At 49.9% G+C, this 17,821-nt stretch overlaps 5 protein-coding genes; 1 reads left to right on the plus strand and 4 right to left on the minus strand.

The window, feature by feature from the left end:
• Positions 1 to 750: 750 nt before the first annotated feature.
• FFUJ_13387 (probable dynactin (150 kDa dynein-associated polypeptide) ro-3) lies at positions 751 to 4,797 on the plus strand (the record flags this gene model as incomplete). XM_023576067.1 has 2 exons in its annotated part: positions 751 to 1,152; positions 1,201 to 4,797. 2 exons carry the CDS (start codon positions 751 to 753, stop codon positions 4,795 to 4,797), a joined length of 3,999 nt encoding a protein of 1,332 aa, XP_023429274.1.
• Positions 4,798 to 5,055: 258 nt separating this feature from the next.
• Positions 5,056 to 5,883, minus strand: FFUJ_13388 (related to signal recognition particle protein Sec65; the record flags this gene model as incomplete). Its single annotated transcript, XM_023576068.1, has 1 exon — positions 5,056 to 5,883. The coding sequence occupies one exon, from the start codon at positions 5,881 to 5,883 to the stop codon at positions 5,056 to 5,058; it is 828 nt and encodes a 275-aa protein (XP_023429275.1).
• Positions 5,884 to 6,844: 961 nt separating this feature from the next.
• Positions 6,845 to 8,612, minus strand: FFUJ_13389 (uncharacterized protein; the record flags this gene model as incomplete). XM_023576069.1 has 6 exons in its annotated part: positions 6,845 to 6,952; positions 7,010 to 7,749; positions 7,804 to 8,089; positions 8,182 to 8,229; positions 8,279 to 8,443; positions 8,526 to 8,612. The coding sequence occupies 6 exons, from the start codon at positions 8,610 to 8,612 to the stop codon at positions 6,845 to 6,847; spliced, it is 1,434 nt and encodes a 477-aa protein (XP_023429276.1).
• Positions 8,613 to 11,012: 2,400 nt separating this feature from the next.
• FFUJ_13390 (uncharacterized protein) lies at positions 11,013 to 12,908 on the minus strand (the record flags this gene model as incomplete). XM_023576070.1 has 2 exons in its annotated part: positions 11,013 to 12,293; positions 12,348 to 12,908. The coding sequence occupies 2 exons, from the start codon at positions 12,906 to 12,908 to the stop codon at positions 11,013 to 11,015; spliced, it is 1,842 nt and encodes a 613-aa protein (XP_023429277.1).
• Positions 12,909 to 14,029: 1,121 nt separating this feature from the next.
• Positions 14,030 to 15,130, minus strand: FFUJ_13391 (probable orotidine-5`-phosphate decarboxylase Pyr-4; the record flags this gene model as incomplete). The annotated part of the gene is made up of 1 exon (XM_023576071.1): positions 14,030 to 15,130. One exon carries the CDS (start codon positions 15,128 to 15,130, stop codon positions 14,030 to 14,032), a length of 1,101 nt encoding a protein of 366 aa, XP_023429278.1.
• Between the last annotated feature and the right edge of the window lie 2,691 nt (positions 15,131 to 17,821).

Consider the following 17,821-nt stretch of genomic DNA (forward strand, 5'->3'; position numbering starts at 1 on the left):
AAGTGGGCGATGAAAAGGAAATTGTCAAGGCTACACCTGGATCTGAGGATAAAACTTACAGCACCGCATAACTGATGGGGTTGTTGATTTGGAGGAAACATGTGTTGGTTCAGCTAATATCACATTCCTGTCCAAAGGATGGGAGTAAACATGTAAAGATTAGTAGGTAGGAGTCCATGGCGTCAATACTCTCACATCTGTTTGTTTTTTTGTTTGTTTGTTTGTTTACATACGCTTCCAATAATGAGCAGAGTCTGAGCCAAGTCCGGAGACTAAACAGACAAAGAGTATGACCTGAAATGCTAATTATAGCCCAAAGAAATAAGTATCTTTCTATTCTCTTTGTTCGGCCTAGGTACACCTGACGTCTTCCAAGTGAAGCTGAAGCTAAGCACCCTTATAACTACTAAAGGTATTGATATCCAATCCCTGCAAGTCGGTGGAGTTTGAGTTTACCCCTGCAGCAAATGTACGTACCTTAACCGCTAAACGCCGGGAATGACAGCCGCCATCGTAATTTATCCGGGAGGTAAACGCGCCCCGACTCTAGGGACCAAACTCAAGTACCGCTCCACTACGCACTACCCAGACAGCTCCCCTCCCGTCTAATTAGTACTGTACGCGCCTCAGGAGACAGCATCAACAAAGACAAAGAAAAGGCCGACGACCCCCCTCCTCGACACCGTTAAAGAACACCTCAAGTACTAGCGGTGCCGGCACGATGCCCTACGATCTCGACAACACCTTATAATGCCGGATTTCAAGCCTGGGCAGACTGTCCAACTAAACGATGGCTCCAAGGCCATCGTTCGTTTCGTGGGCACCACTCACTTCCAGGTCGGAGAATGGATAGGCGTTGAGCTGGAGACCAAGACGGGCAAAAACGATGGAAGCGTTCAGGGTGAGCGTTACTTTGATTGCCCCATGGGCTATGGCATGTTTGTCAAACCTGTGATGGCCAAGATTATCGCACAAGCACCTACACCAAAGCCACCTGCTCGGAAGCCTGCTGCAAGGCCAAGCAGCTTCGCACCGACTTCAGGTAGAGCCTCGAGTGCGGCAGGGGATGCAGGCTTGGGTAGAAGAAAGAGTCTCAATGCCCCCAGTCCTAGCCCAGTACCTAGAGTGTCACGGCCGACAAGCATTGCAAGAGTAGGTGCTGTGGTACAGCTGTTGAGTTGAAAGCTAACCCGGATCAAGTCGCCTACGAAATCTCCCACAAAGCAGTTGAGTGCTGCTTCGAGCACCACTGTATCCCGAACAGGAACACCATCAAATGCGCGCGCCCCTTCCGTCGGAGCAAAGTCGCGCCCATCAGTTGGAGGACCACGAACATCTATGGGTCCTCCTCCACCCACTGCTCGAACAAGACAAGTATCTACTTCGTCGGGCACAGCAAAAGCTGCATCCGCAGCCCCGAGGACAACGACTAGCCGCATGTCTTTGGCCGGACCACCACGACCAGCATCTCGGCCAGTATCACGGCCAAGCTCAGCAGCCAGACGGACATCTGTCGACTCGCAAGCAAGAAGAGGCTCCTCGGACAGAGATGACATTGCTTCCCCTATTAAGGATAATGGGGACATTCTTTCACCTCAGCCCAGGAGCCCTGTTCAAGCTAGAACAAAGGCGCTTGAAAAGCTTACAGGTGGACCTTCATCGCGAACAACCACACCCCCTGCGGCACGAAAACCTTCAGCTACGACCACCGGACCCCGTCCTGCTGCAAGTACGGCAGCAAGCAGAGAAATCGAAGACCTGAAGGCCAAGTTGAAGGTTTTAGAGCGCAAACGGGCTGAAGATCGAGACAAGTTAAAACAACTTGACAAAGTCCAGGGCGAGAGAGACAAGTTCGAGAGCGTCATCCAAATGCTGCAACAAAAATATCAACCGCAACAGCAGGAAAATGCTGAGCTGAAGAAGTTACTGAAAGAGGCGGAAATGCGACTTGATTCCGTTGAAGAGCTCCAGGCAGAGCACGACAGCATATTAGAACTAGCAACACTCGACCGGGAAATGGCGGAAGAAACAGCGGAGGTTCTGAAGGCCGAGCTGGAGGCCCTGAAGGAGAAAGCCGAAGAGATGGAATTGGAAGTTGAGATTTTGCGGGAAGAGAACGAAGAGTACAGCAAGGGAATGGCCCCCGAAGAACGAGCAACTTCAAGCTGGCTGCAGATGGAACGGACGAACGAACGATACAGGGAAGCTCTTGTGAGATTACGTGACCTAACTCAGGAGACAGAGGAACAACTGAAAGGTCAGATTAAAGGGCTCGAGGAAGACGTTAAAGAGTTCAACACTATGAAGGAGGAATTCTCCAAGTGCCGCGGAAAGCTCGAGCAGTCAGAAAGTGCCGTGGAAGATTTACGTCAACAACTCGACAATGCGCTTGGTGCTGAAGACATGATTGAAGACTTAACGGAGCGCAACATGAGCATGTCTGAACAAATCGAAGAGTTGAAGGCTGTCATTGATGATCTTGAGAGCCTGAAGGAGATCAACGACGAGCTCGAGATTAATCATGTGCAGAATGAAAAAGAGATGCAAGAAGAACTCGACTTCAAGGACAGTGTCATTGCTGAGCAGGCTCGACGAGCTGCTCAGCAAGAAGAGTCTCTAGAGGATATGGAATATACCCTCTCACGCTTCCGGGAGCTGGTGACAAGTCTGCAGAGCGACCTGGATGACATGAAGGCCTCACAAGCTGTGACTGAAGGCGAGTCAGAGAAACTCAACGACCGATCCAGGGCCATGATGGATCTCAACATGAAACTTCAGATCTCAGCATCCAAGGCTCAAGTCAAGACTATCGACCTCGAACTACGACGACTGGACGCCCAGGAAGCAGAGCAACACCTGGAGATGGTCAAGCTATTCCTCCCTGACACTTACAAGGAGGACCAGGATTCTGTTCTTTCTCTGCTTCGCTTCCGTCGGGTGGCCTTCAAAGCGAACCTCCTCAACAGCTTCATCCGCGAACGACTCAATGGACAGCCTCATCCTGGACACGAGGATGATGTGTTTGCTGGATGTGATGCCTCGGATAAACTCGTCTGGGTGTCTACTATGTGCGATCGCTTCGTCAACGACATGACGCACTGCACCATCGAGCAGTTCTCCAAGTACCAGAACGCACTGCACGAGCTAGAGCCTGTTGAGCGAGCCTTGAACGTCTGGATTGACGGTCTTCGCCGCGACGACCTGAAGGAGAAGACTTGCGCCGACGAGTTGCATCGTACCATTGCTCTCCTTTCTCACTTGGGAGAGGTGCACATCTCTAACAGCCTGGCTAACTATGCTGACGATCTTCACATGAAGGCCATGGTCATGCAGAGCCACCTTGACTCCGCAGCCATTTCCTTTACCACCGTGCGAGGCCTCGTTCAACGAGTGGTTCCCGCTGAGGGCGAGGAGGATGAGCTGGCTCAGCACTTCGCGAAGAAGTCTGAGGCGGTTGTTACTCATACTCGAGGCACAAAGGTCATCGCTGCCAAGGCTGTCCGGGCCCTCCAGGATTTGCGCACGCGATCTCTGTCTCTACTGCCAGACACCAACGAAGCGTTTGAGCAATGTTGTGAGGCGACGCAAGAGCTTGCCGATCTAGCACGACAGATTGGTCTCGGCATCCACAGCTTGTTCACTGCCGACGAGGGCCGCACTGAGCCCTTCACCTATGCAGAAGTACAAACTGCTGTTTACAAGACAGTCCTATCTGTCAGCACATCAAGCGAGTCTGACCTGTTCTCTACTTATTTGTCCAAGTTGCGAGCCGTCACCACTCAAATCAGTGACCTGGTGTCACTTGCTACCGACCTCGACCAGGTTCAAGAGTTCGACGTCACTCCTGCGCCCTGGCGACTGCGTTCGCAAGAGCTCAAGGCTCTCAAGACCATCCCCGTCGACGCGGAGGAGGAGCTGCGTCGCCTCAAAGAGGAGCATAGTGAGGCTCGCCGTACCATCGCCCAACGTGATGAGCATCTCAGCACTGCTGTCCTCAAGATCGAGACGCTCGAGTCCAGAATGCGTGATGCTCAAGCTAACATTGATCGCATTGCCAAGCTGCAAGAGGAGCTTGAGGCTTCAGGCCAGCAGATCGGTAGCCTCAAGGAAGATATTGAGAAGCAAGATCGTGAGCTCAAGAACCTTGAGTCAGAGCGCGATAAGTGGAAGAAGATTGCCAGCGATAGCCGTGCTTACGCTGATGGCGCAGATGCTGCTGGAGCCAAGGCAGGCCAGGAACGAGCCGTTGCCACAGCTCGCGAGATGGATGCCCTCAAGAAAGATATCGAGAGTCTGCAGTCTGCAGTTCGATATCTACGCGAGGATAACCGCCGGGCTCGTACATCCGAGCAATACAAATACGAGTGGCTTGCTGAGCCACTCAAGAAGCCTACTTCTGTCGCTGAAAAGCGCCGTAACATGATCGCAGCCGAAGGCAAGGATGTCCTCGGCGAGCTCGTCAAGATGGCGTCTTCCGCCTCCCTTTACGACTTCTCTTCCCTGCCCCAAGACAAGCTCGCCTGGAAGCCTGTGCGATCAACGCCGCAGTATCACGCAGCCAAGCAGATGGAGGACTATGCAAGCTGGGAATCCTGGCAGGAGTCGGTCCTTAAGAAGGCACAAGTTCTCCAAGGACAAACGGCTAACGCTGAACGGAGAAAGAAGACTCCTACAGCAGCTCGTCTACGTATTAAGTTGCCCGGCGTCGACGGAAAGGTTGTGTCAGGCTCAGGAAAGGGTGTCCAGATCGTGGGATCACAGGAATGGGAGGCTCTGCAGGGCCGGTTGGCTGTATGATTATAGAATATTACATACCCCTTGATTTCGTCTTTGTCTTTCATCAATTCTGGTGGATTTTGTTGGTATGAGAGCACGAATAGCAAATCTGCATAGCAGAAGCAAGCTTTGCCAAACCACTCCTGACATTCAGGGGCTTTTAGGAATTGAATCTTGAACCATTTCATCTTTTTTGTTCATCTGTTTATACTTGATCGCTGGGTATCTCTATCCTTCCCAGATCATGGCACCCTCCTACATTCCGGACAATAGATCCCCTCATGCTTTACCCTTACCCTTCTTATCCTTCTTCTTCTTACTACCACCACTGCTACTCTCTTCACCGCCACCTCCTTGTGCGCCCATGAGGGCCGACATGGGGTCTCCGCCACCCTGCATCTCCTTCATCATATCCTTAAACAGATTCTCAGAGACACCACCACCGGTCATAGCAGCACTTAGATACGGCACCAACTCGCCCATCTTCCATCCGCGCGGCACAGCGGGCTTGGGGTAGGGCTTCCCAGCCTCAGGCTGTAGCTGGCCTCCGATGCGGACACGCAGGCCGGGGCTGTCTTCGGTCGTAGGGTTCTCGCGCAGGTGTTCAGCAACAAGACGATACAAATGATGCTTGTTCTTGACAGGGTGGCCAGGCGTCTTCTTCAATCCGACCTTGACACGGCCAGGGTTCGCCCAATCCTTGGGATGCACCTTTTCAGGTTCAAAGAGTGTTGGTAGGCGTAGTCTCGAGCAGGCGTTTGCGATCTCTCGCGCAAGGGGATCCTTCACAGCGAGTTCTGCGCCCACACGACGGCCCTCTGCACGGGATCGTGATGCATCGAAGTAGACAGGGTAGAGACATTGGAAATCGGCGTAGGCAGATCGATCGGCTGAGGCGGGCATGGTACCGCCAGCAGGGGCATCGGCGGGGACGATGGCGGGCATCTGACGAGGAGGAGCTGCAGCAGCGGGAACTGTTTTAGAAGCGGCCTCTGAGGGTTCGACTCGGCGCATGATATCGGAGTCGGCGAAATCATCAATATCGACCTCTGCAGGGTCAGAGTCGAAGTCGCTGTCCGACACCTCTTCTATTCTTGGGTGGGACATTTTTGCGGTTTTGGTGGGTTGCCAGAGGACGATGAGGAGGAGGGGTAAAGTTGGAGGGACGTTTGGTAAGTGTCAGTATCCTCCAGCAGTTGAGAAAACACCGAGCTCGATATAGGTAGGCAAGGCTACTCGTCGGGGGTGTACAATTGAGGCCTAAGGACTCGGGACGGTAACGGTTGAGGTGAGGTTGGGAGATATGGGGTACAAGTGGGACATGGAAGGTGGCACTTTGCCCATGAAGTTCACCCAAGCCCGGTGTGGGATGAGCCTCAATGTGGGGTATAGGTACTTAAGGTAAAGTTGTGTTGCTCACCGAGCTCACCGAGAGTTCTTCCTATTGGTATGAAAATGAAGGGTCAGAAAGACAGGGGCAAAATGAGTGGCAAACTTTGTTATTAACTACAAGAATTCCATAAAGTAAAACTTATCTGGCTATCGAGGAAAATACAGAAAATCCGAGATTTGATCATCATTGACAACCGAAGTGACATTGAGACAGTTCGTGGTATAGTAGGCAGCCTAGGCTAGAAGTAACCTTTGGCAATCGCTTGCATGAGAAGCAGAAGGGCTTGAGATCTACAATTAGAGGGCCATGAACATCAAGATCGGGGCATGAACTAGAGATATGAAGTATTTAGAATGGTGAATATTATGAGACCCTCAATTTAGTTTATGAGTGACGCAACACACCAAAACCCGGGCGCCTTCACCAAGGATGAAGAAATACACATCGGCAACTTGAAAAGTACGATGGTAAAGTCAATCAATTTATCGAAGCCCAGTTATTCCGTTCCGTAGCAAAGCCTGTCGTAGGCATAGTAGAACTTCCTAGCCCTTCGTATAATGAATATTAAAAACGTGTGATCGAAAAACGAAGCGACTATAGTGTACACCAGATCAAGTCCGAAACTGTGCCAGCCGAGTGCCGTGCAACCTGTTGCAAACGCTACACATAATGCAGCTAGTTTTCGTGTATCTTGCTGTTGGTAAACTTGGTATTCGGGGGATGACCGTCGACCTTAAATCTGCAATGTGACCGAGTGCATACACCATTGATTACATTGGGGCACTGCAGTTACGAAGTGAGCAAGTAGTAACAAAGGCTTTGGAATTTGAAAGAACTCACATTGTGCCCATATATGCAGTCGTCGACATCACAGTCTTGTCCGTTGATGCAGGGGTTCTGCCGGGCGAGCATTGCGAGTGCCTTCAACTGCTCTTTTGACGGCCTGAATGTATGGTTGAAAGTACAAGCACCTATTCTGGTACAAGGCCCACGGAGAAAGTGATTGTTGCAAAGTTTGTCCGAGTCCTCACGACGCTTGATATCTTCCATAGCTGGAATGCCAACTGTGATGGGAGGATCGCGGCCCCGAGGTCCAGGGCTCCAAGCTGGCTGAGGAGGTGTCTTACTCGCGAGCTTGGTCTTGTCCTGTTTGGGAGGCAGGGGCATGGTCAGTTTGGGGGGAGGAGTAGCGCTTTTCGTGATCTTGGCCCAGGAAGTTTGTGGAGGTGACATGGATGAAGTGCTTGTAGCAGGCGTCAATACTGCTTGTGTTGTTGCAGCGCGAGCTACCGGTGAACCCTCTGGTTTAGTCGCCTCGGTACGCTGCAAACTCGGGTTCTCTATCAAAGTCTTATCCACAAGTTTGGTCGTGCGAAAGATATCGCCGTCAAGCGCGTAAACAGTGTTGCCGCAGGCCTCGATTTCGCGCGCCATAGGTTCTCCCAGAATTAGGGAGACGCACATTCTGGCATCCCCGGCCTCGTTAACTCTGCGCAGAAAAGGAGCATATTGGGCACCATGGCCAATGCCTAACATGACGTGTCTACAGTTATAGCATCCCAAATGCCACGTTGCCGTTTCTATGCACGTCAGTCAAATGTGTCTCTGATTATTTCACCAGCCGTGGGACGCACCTTGGATCTTCCGAACCAGTGTTCCTTTATTCAAGCCAATATCAATAAAGTTGAAAGAAGACTTGGTCTCTGTGAACCCGAAAGCAAATTCATGAAAAAGACTTGGGTCATCAATGCTGCCATCATTCACAAGGGCCCGGCCCATCTCAGCAATGTTGACCAGAACGTCGCAGAAAATTTCGAACGAAGATGGCAGGCTAGGACAAAGCCTCGTTACCGCGAGATGCAGAGCTTGCGCCGCCTGCTGACCACCTTCGCGGCCTTGCTTGATAAAGCGATTATCGAACTGCATGGTAGTTAGCGAGGATTTCTTTCACGATGGACAACCTTTCGAGAAGACGAGCTGGATGAGATTAGACAAGACGAGATCGAACGTACAATGAGTCCATTGCCGTCCATGATTATATAGACATAGTTATTAACACCCTGAACACATTAGCTTCTGCGTTCTGTGCGCACAGCGACATATATGTACCTTGATGTGACTAAGATCCGAAGTGAGCATTTCACATTGCAATCGAGTGCCTTCATAGAGTTTGCGGAGCTGGCTCATATGATTCAAACCCAAGTTAGCGTCGGCAAGCTTTTCTTGGAGGACATGATTTGTTTGTTGCAGCGCATGCATTCTTTCTACAAGGTCCTGTTATGAGAGTCAGAAATGATCGGACAACACGAAGTCACAAGGAGGATACTGCAGAAAGTACCGGGGGCGGAATTCAGACCTTGATATATTTCTGCTCGGGCATTTCTCGAGCCTGGAGAGCATTAAATCGACTGACCAAGTCATTCATTTGAGTATTGGATGCCATTTTGGAGGTCTCTTGTAGCGCGAAGACACGAGTTGGTGAAAGGCGCGTGTCAGACTTCTCGATAATGAGAAAGTTGGATAATAAATGGGAGAACAAAGGAAAAAGATCAGCTGTTGGCCCTGTAATTGCACGCACCCAGCCAACAACCTGCACACCCTAATAAGTAAGGCAAGGTAGTAGATACCTTAGGTAGGTACCCTTTCTCCGTCGGCGCAAGGGGATTGGGTTGTATGGGGGTGGGAGAAAGGAAAGTGCAGTGCAGTGCAGCGCAGTGCGAGTATAAAAGTAGGTAAGGTACCTTAAGGTAAGGTAAGGCAGGGAAGGGAAGGGAAGGGAAAGGCAACGGGAGGTAGCGGCAGGTAAGGTAAGGTAAGGTAAGGTAGTATGCACGTTTGGGGGGAGATGAGACGAGGAAAGAAGAGTCAGTGAGTTCAGTTGCCGAGAAAAGCAAGCAAGCAATCAAACGAGCTGAGCTCTTGATTCGACACTGTTATTGGCAACCGGAAGCTACTTTGATCGGGTCGAATCAGAGACGGAAAATCGTTGATAAAGAAAGAAGATGACGTTGACGTTGATCCTATATCAATCAACTGAATGCGATCGAGTTAGATTTGGTGTGCAACTTTTCGCAAAAACTTTTTTTTTTAACGTCGTGTTCCTTGCGACCTTGCCTCGATAAAAGCCGAAGTTGGGTTGGCTAAAATGTGGTGACATAAAAGTTAAGCACAGCCTTATTTATAACCGGGACTTAAATGTCTTGCAAAAGGACGTATCATGGAAACGGAATTAAGTCTTATGATAAAAGTAAATTTGCGGATTTCTGAAATGCACGAATCTAAAATCTGCAAATGAAAAGGGAGTGTAACTGGGAACTGCATTCACTAATCTGCTATATTTCATACCTGGGTACTAAAATTGATGATTTATTATAGCACACTTGGCTCCTTCCCGCCAGCGATCACAGTTAAGCAGACCTGAGACAGGGATCATCAGCCCACGGCTTTGCCCATGCAAGCTGCAGGTGCAGATCCACAGTGGAGACGCGCGCCAAAGGTGAAAGATCGAACCCCAGGTTAATCTGATTGGCTCAAATTTCACGCCTCGCACCTACCTATTGATAGAAGGACGACACAAATCAATGGAAAGAACTACAAAAGGTACTCCCATCTTTCCAGGTGTGAATATATGATTGGGTGCGAAATGTTGGACTCAGGAAGCCAATACTAAATCAAAATCCTGGTTTCTCGTTTCTCTCCCCTCCTGAAATCTGTTTATATTTCGGCATACAAATTTAATTGTGTGTGACTGTGCAAGTGTGCGGCTTTTTATGTCGATTCGCCTTACATATAGTCAAACTCCACTCTAGTTACCGTTTGATCTGGAAAACGCCTTGTCATCTCATTGATTCGTCTACGGTTAGCGCTGAGACAAAAACACGGGACCTCAAAGACACTCATACACTTTGCTCAACATATATTCTATGATTTCCTGATCTTTCCATGGACCAAAAACATCTTTGGCTAGGTATCCAGTCTTATATTCACACAGAACTTGAATAATCTTTAGTTATCCCAAGGCCTGCGCAACGCCTCCAATGTAACCCGGTGGATGTTATTTCACATACGGCGATTAATACATCCAGCCGTATGTAAAGCAAGCACAAGACTTCACTATTCGCCACCACCACAGCAGACAAAAAATGACAGCGTTGGTTTTCGGGTTACAGTAGGTGCCACAACAGACCAACATCGGTTCTTGAGGCCCCCAACAGCAGTGTCCGTCTATCTGACAGCCTATCCGTGCCGTGGGTCTCAAGCCCTCAGCCTGATCATGCAGACACCCGTGCAAGCGACATGCTCCGCGTGTCAAAGATATTGCCTGTCCAATCAAGAGCCGCCCCTATTGCCGTACGCGTGCAACTGCATTGTCTAGAACGCCTTGCCACTATGGACTGCCAGAGCTGGCAAGCCCTGAGGCATACTGTCTCATTCAAGCGTATGCCCGTTTATTCTGTATCACAATGGCTGTAGCTTTAGACTTCGAGCGGCCATTCGTATAAATGGAGAATATAGTCTACCTTATTAGGCACTGTGAGATACGACAGGCTGTCTGCCTTGATACACTCATAAATCTGTGCAGCCTAGGCAGCTTATTCTGTGGCAGTAAATCAGGCTCTGGCGATTTCTGAGTTCTCAAGTATTTCAGTCTGATTCATCCATGTTTCAACTAGTTCTTCCTCAAGTGTTGGAAAATGTGAAATGTGAAATCAGGCTATGAGCCAATCCTAACCAATGAAACAGAGAAGACTACCGACTATTGTGAAATCAAGGAGAGCCTACACGCTCACTGTTTGCACGGTGAGTCTACCACAAGATTCGACAATCTGGCATTTTCAAGACCCTAGATGATGTCGGGAATGCTCCCGTCCGTCGCAGCAGGGAACTGGTTCAGCATTTGCCAAACAGTATCATCCCCCCATCCACCTCCAAATTGCCACATGGAATAGTTGCCAATATCTCCTTGGCCACTTTGCAGGGGTAGAGGAAGCATAGTCATGCCGGGGCCCGCTGTAAGGTCATTGTAAACAAGATCTCCTGTCGGAAAGAAAGGGGCCATCGCATTCAGGTTGTCCACTGAAGGAACTATCCATGCCGAGTCCAGCCCCGGAAACTCACCGCTGCCTAAAGATGAGCTACCTGGTGTCGAAACTGCGTTTGCTTTGATCGATCCCGCCGAGGAGCTAGGAGCTAGAGATGGCAAGGAACCAGCCTGGGCTTTGTTCATCGCTCTCTTGAATCGAGCAACAATAGCTCTGAGCACGCCCTGAGCCGACTTGGCCAGCGGATTACGCTCCTGAATGGCCGAAAACCGTTCGATCGTCCATTGAAAGTGATCTATCGTCTTGTCGGTGTATTCCGTGTGCTCACGTGGAAATAAGATATACACGGAAGCCAGGAGTACAATCGCATCGAAACTAGCGAAAAACAACATGAAGTTCCTCCACGAGTCTGGGGGCAAACCTTCGAATGTCATTTTCTGAATTTCGAGAGTTTTCAGACTCGCATGAATAGCCTCTACTCGACTCTCAAGGCGATTGAAGATAAAGGGCCTATGAAGAGCCATCTTACTGAACTCATGAAGACTCGCAAAGTAGAATCGATTTGCCGGATACCAGTGCGCCTCTGGTAAGTGGTCCCACCGCGTATCAGGGTTCTCCATTCGAAAGGAAGCAGGAATCTTCTTATCGAGATTTAAAATACCTTGGTGAATCTCATCAATCTTTGCAGGGTCCATGGGGTATGAACCGTCGACTTCAAGGTTCTGAATTGCCCGCAAAGGCCCACAGAGTTCGTAGTTCCACAAGAGTCGAGTAATTGGTGTAGGATGATCATCTTCGCTTCGAGGAACCACTGGCATCTTGGTGCGATCTTGAGGTATAGGCGCGTCAACTGGAGGTGTAGGAAGAGTCTGATTCCAGTCAACGGTTCCTGGACGTCCAAGAATCATGGCACAGTTAAGGTCCCAGATGGCGAGCAGGATGTAAATCCTTCTCCTCCGTTGAATCAGCCATTGATTCTCTAATATACTCTCGGTGCTTGCGTCCTTTGGTCTGGGATCTAAGCTGTCACGATGCATCCCTAGGTCCTGAGCATCGCGAATCGCAATTGCGATGGTGTGCCACTACCCAACATCAGTCGACGCTTCTCTAGGCACCATCTCCTAACAGGGACTTACTGCATCTGTAACCTTTGCCGTAAACTTGTGGAATGACGCCCTGAGAAATTGTGCTTGCACTGCAGACAGAGACAAGTTCTTCTTCCCCAAAAGGTCAAGAACTGCCTGCCCTGACTCGCTATACTCGACAGCTAAGTCTTCGAATCTCATGCCCCCAGCAAATTTGAGCGAGTCGAATGTGGAATCTGGCTTCTCAGGCAATAGGAGAAGGGCCGTCGCTATGATTTGAAATACAACCGCTGGAAAGGCTCGCAGTTCAGGGTTCAAGCCGCGGGGACCGACATCTGAGAATACAGAGAACGGCAACGAGTTCCACTCGTGGAGTTGTGCATAAAAAATGTCAGGGTCGATTGGGTAGTACTGCCAGTTGAAGCCGCGCATGTACATCTCGACGAGTTTTTCGACGTAATTCCGGGCAGGTAGTTGCCGAATTATAGACTTGTATTTTTCCCTCAACGCAAGCTCTTTGCCGGGAGAGCCCCCAGAGGAATCACGGGATGTTAGATCCGGGGGCCCATCCTCACCGTCTGTGAGAGTCTCGATGCGTTTGAGTATACCCATGGTAGACGCGCCATTGTGAGCGTACCCCCAGTCAGCTACCTTAGATGACAGAGGCTCGCCTAGCCTTTCATTCGATAAGTCAACAGACCGGGGCGGCGATGGCTCGGCTTGGTTAGTGAATGTATCCGAATAAGTCGGCGTTGTTTTTGTTGTTTGCTTGCTCTGTTTGGCCGTTGGAGCTCCTGTTTCATAAATACAAGCTGACTCTTTGTTTCGAGATTTGCAATTGCCGCATGGCTGTTCGCGGTCGCACTAGATATGTATTCAGTCAAATATTTCTTGTATCAGACAAATGTATCGTAGTCTCATAGTTACGGACCCTCTGCTTTCTTCGATGGCATTCAGTGCACGATATGACAATACGTCTTCTCTTCCTCAGACGCGGACCATCAGCATCCTCAGTTGCTGCTGTCATGTCGGCTTCTTCGGAAACGGATATGAATGATTGATCACTTGGGAATACTAATTAGGAGCAAATATGCAACGTTATGGTAAAAGGACCTAGTATGAGATCCAGAAATTTGGAGACTAGAGGTCAATATTTAGGTGGAGTATGGGAAGGTCTATGCTGATCTCGGCGGACGAGGATCAGCTTTCAAAGTCCTCTTCACTTAACTCCGGACTTCCAAGAAAACGGCGTCACTTTGATTGTGGGGCATCCATTACAAGAATGGAATTCAGCCCTGTGCATCTTTGAATGGACCCACGTTATTGAAGGAAGAAATGGAAATGCGCGGTTGGAGTGGATTAGCTAGCTCTAACGGTCGACAAGAAGTGCATTGTAAGCACACGCAAGGAACCGAATTATTCCGCCATTGCAATATATATTTCGTATCTTTTCCGATAATCATTCTCGTAATGTTGTGTTGAACTTGGTCTCATTGATGCATGTACTGTATAGAGCAACCACGCTTATGCAGTATGAGGAGGTCTAGTGCTTAGATGATGTTCCCAATCAGGGAACCAAGTCTCATTTCTCTTGTAAGTGAGTTACTCCATGGATACTGCATGTAGTCATGATATTCACGTCAGACCCACTAGATGTCTCGATAACTCCAGTGCAGCCTGTCTACCGCGCGAAAAACCTCAAGGCCGTCCCGACTTCCAGTCGTTTTCGCTTCTTAACGAACCCGCTCCGTGTAAGCCTTCCATGCCGCGGACCGATATCGCTCAGCTTCCTCCTCGGGATCGCTTGCCTTGATGATACCGCGTCCAACAATGGCAATGTCCGCACCGGCAATACCAATGATCTTCTGTGGCGTGTTGTACTGTTGACCCTTGCCATCACCCTTGATGGCTTCATTCTCATCCGCGCCCTCAGGGGGCAATTGGCAGCCGGGGGTCATGTGGATGAAGTCATCCTCGGGTTCTGTGTTGAGGCACTCCTGTGAGACAAAGCCCATGACGAAGCTCTTGTGTTCCCGTGCGGCCTCTACACATGCTTGTGTATATTCCTTATTCATGAAGTTGCCTTGACTCGACATCTGTGCCAGAATAAGCAGGCCTCTCTCGATCGGCGCTTCGTCGATGCCGGGGAATACCGTCTCATCGCCCTCAGGAATCGTCTTGACGAGGCGCGGTGAATCGGCCGACTCGTACTGCTGGGTGACGGTGGTGGTGGAAACAATGCTACCTTTTCGGCCGCTGTCAGCGCGAGCAGGTTCCGGCGTGTCCTTCTGGTTCTCGTTGTCTGAACGCTCGCTATCCTCGTCCAGTTGACTGGCGGTGGGTGTTCCAATACTGATAGATGTCTTGACCTCGTAGTGGTACCGCTCGAGCCATCGATTGGCAGCGTGGGCCAGAGATGCAACCGATGCCTTGCCTGGAACCATATTTACATTGGTAATGTGTGCCCACTCGATGATGCGCGCAGTACCGCTAGTATACTGCAACTCGACCGTATTGCCAATGTCGCCAAACTTGCGATCCTCAAAGATGAGGAAACCATGCTTGCGCGCTAGTGAGGCGAGCTTGGCACCAGTACCTGTCCTAGGGTCAAAGTCCCAGCCGGCAACCATGTCATAATGCGTCTTGAGAACGACGATGGAGGGACCAATCTTGTCGGCGAAGTAGAGCAGTTCGCGAGCGGTTGCGACATCGGCGCTGAGGCAGAGATTCGAGGCCTTGAGGTCCATGAGCTTGTAGAGATGTCGACTGAGAGGATGGGTAGCTGTCTCAGCTCGACTGGCGAAAGTCGCCTTGAGGGTAGGATGCGGCGACATGATACGGTAAAGCTTGTTCGAAGATCAATTTGATATGAACAAAGGTATCGGAAAAGACGGTGACCCGAACTGGGGAGCGAGTTCAGATACACTAACTAAATCGTATGTGGATCTAAGTCGCAAGTTTTGGGCAACCTCGAGACTAGGCCAATTCACAAAGAAGTTCACAACGATCTAGTCAACCTGGCGCAGGTGGCGGTTTCGCTTGATAGAGGGGAAGCTGGGGGGGATCGAAAAAAACGGACACAAGAGCCACAGATAGGAACGAGGGGTGAAGATCTTATTAGCTTCGGCCGAATGGGTCTCGACTGAAAGTGTCGTCCAATGTGAGGCGTAAATGGGTGGAATGTCGATCGGGAGTGGGAGGAGAATTATGAGGAGAGAGAGGAGAGGAGAGGAGAGAGGAGAGGAAAGAGAGCGAGTCAAGAGGAAGGAGGAGGAGGTTTGAAGTAAAAGACCTTTCGCAGAATGACACGGGATGGGATGGGATGGGGGTAGTTAAGAAGAGACTGTAGGTGAGAGGTGAAAGGTAAAAAGTGAAAAGTGACGATCCACAGCTCGACTTAAACAAAAGTGACCTATGGAACCAACCAACTAAAAGGCACTGAAGGTGAGGCGAGAGGGTCACTACCACCTAAGGTAAGTTAGGTGCTAGTGCTAGGGTACCTTAGCTTAGCTCCAACGTGAAGCGAAAAGGCGCCTGAACCTCGAGACTCGTAACAAGCTAACACCTTTTTAAGGCCCGAGGCTCAAACGCAGCCAGAAAGTAAGTACCAAGGTAGGCATTCGGAGGTTGAAGGTAGGTACTGTACAGGCGTGGCGTCAAACAGGGATCAACAAGAGTGTCTCTTTTTTACTGTAACAGGCGGCAAATGCAACATGTACGCACTAGGTAGAGGCACTACTGTATGTACTCAGACAGGAACAGGGGCAAGGATGTTTGACAGCAATTCAAAGAAAATGGCTAGAATAGCACTGATATGGACGATCCAAAGCTTGAAACTCAAACTTATCCTGGTAGTTCTCTTTTAGCCGGAGCGGACAAGGCCAAGGACTGACACCCATCCATCCATCTTCGCAGTGGAAGACTGTAAGGAAGAACCAGCCAATTGAAACGGCAAGCAAATAAATCCTTCTTTGGGGAATTGGTCGGAAGTAATCCGATATGTATAACTACATGTCTACACCTTGTCTACAAGTCCTCTCTATTCGCCATTGCTCAGTGAAACAATGCTCAACTGAAAAAAAAAAACAAAAAAACGTCCTCTCCTCATCCTGACCATATGGAAACAAATTCTTCCTAGCCCTAGGACCCATGCCCCCATACCTAGATCCATACCGTCAGTGACGTGTATCGTGGGGGGGCACTAAGTCGGACAAGTCGAGAAGCCAATTCAAGACAAGCTTGGTGGATGAACAAAGACACGAAACCCCAAAAATCATCTGATTTTAGAGGAATCGAACAAGCATACGCCTGTTGTTGAGACCAGGTCCAACGTCGGCTATCCGGGTAGGGTTTGGCCTTCGCTGCACTTTGCGGATCAGGGATCAGAAACTAGAGAAATAGGGCGAGATGATCACAACCAATCCTGGCTTAATGATCTGTTCAAGACAGCCCAAGAGGCGGGAGGCTTTGCCATGGTGGATTGATGCTTTTAACCGTGGGAGTGGCTATGTATCAAAAAGTTGATGGTTTTTACGATACTGACCTGACTGCAGGTGATGTATCAACACAGAACATCACCAAGCTCCACAGAGGGATCATCTCCCAGGTATGAGGCGGTTAGACTACGGTCATCACTCTGAGTTTCCAAACTCCAAGTGACCTGGTTGAGTTACCCGGCATCTACACTATTGCCGCAAACACCCGTTTCAGCGGTCCTTCAAACCGGAGCCAGCGAGGGATTAAGGGTGACATGACAACTAACCTAACTCACGGAGTACAACGTCAAGATCCACAGAACCCCAGGTACATGGCTTTACATCAACCTGACCGTCTCCAGATGCGCGTTGCCTGCCTGTCTGGTACATGTTGTTAGTAGCTCACGAAGCTAAGACGACTTACCGAAACGACGAGACGGGAAAACGGGACGATACAGAGAGCCCATATCCTTGGGCGTGGTACCTGGCGTACCTCAACTGAGTACCTGGATTGAATCCGACTGGCACAAATACAAACCCTGGCAATAGCTTGCCGGTGGATAAGATTGCGGTACGCACCGAGACTCGCTGCTAAAGTATCTGTCACTTGTGATGAGACGCAACGACGGAACGGAGCAACCGGCAGTGAGGTGAGCTAGCTGCAGTAGCGGCTTCAGTTGACATGGGGTTTTTGGTTTTCGCTGCTGCAAGGCACCGCCGTTTTATCACCAACGACTAATTATCAACTCTGATTGAGGGCTGATTCCAAGCTAAGAGCTCTGTCTAAGTTAACCTCTCCCCTGCTCAACTTGGCAGCCCAGCTAGCCACGACAAACTGCCTCCCCCAGACTATCAAGTCTCAAGCTCGGGCTCTTCATCATGACCGTCCCAAGATCGTCGGCAGGGTCAGGATCCGCCGTCCCCAGACTTTGCCTTTCTTAGCCTCCCGCCCGCGAGTGACAACCAAAACTCCTACACTTGAACCCTGGCAAAGTTAACCTTACAGCATACATACATACCTCAACGCAAGCACTCAACAAGCTCCTCAAG

Source organism: Fusarium fujikuroi, chromosome FFUJ_chr04 (genome assembly GCF_900079805.1).
Source record: "Fusarium fujikuroi IMI 58289 draft genome, chromosome FFUJ_chr04".
Lineage (NCBI taxonomy): Eukaryota > Fungi > Ascomycota > Sordariomycetes > Hypocreales > Nectriaceae > Fusarium > Fusarium fujikuroi.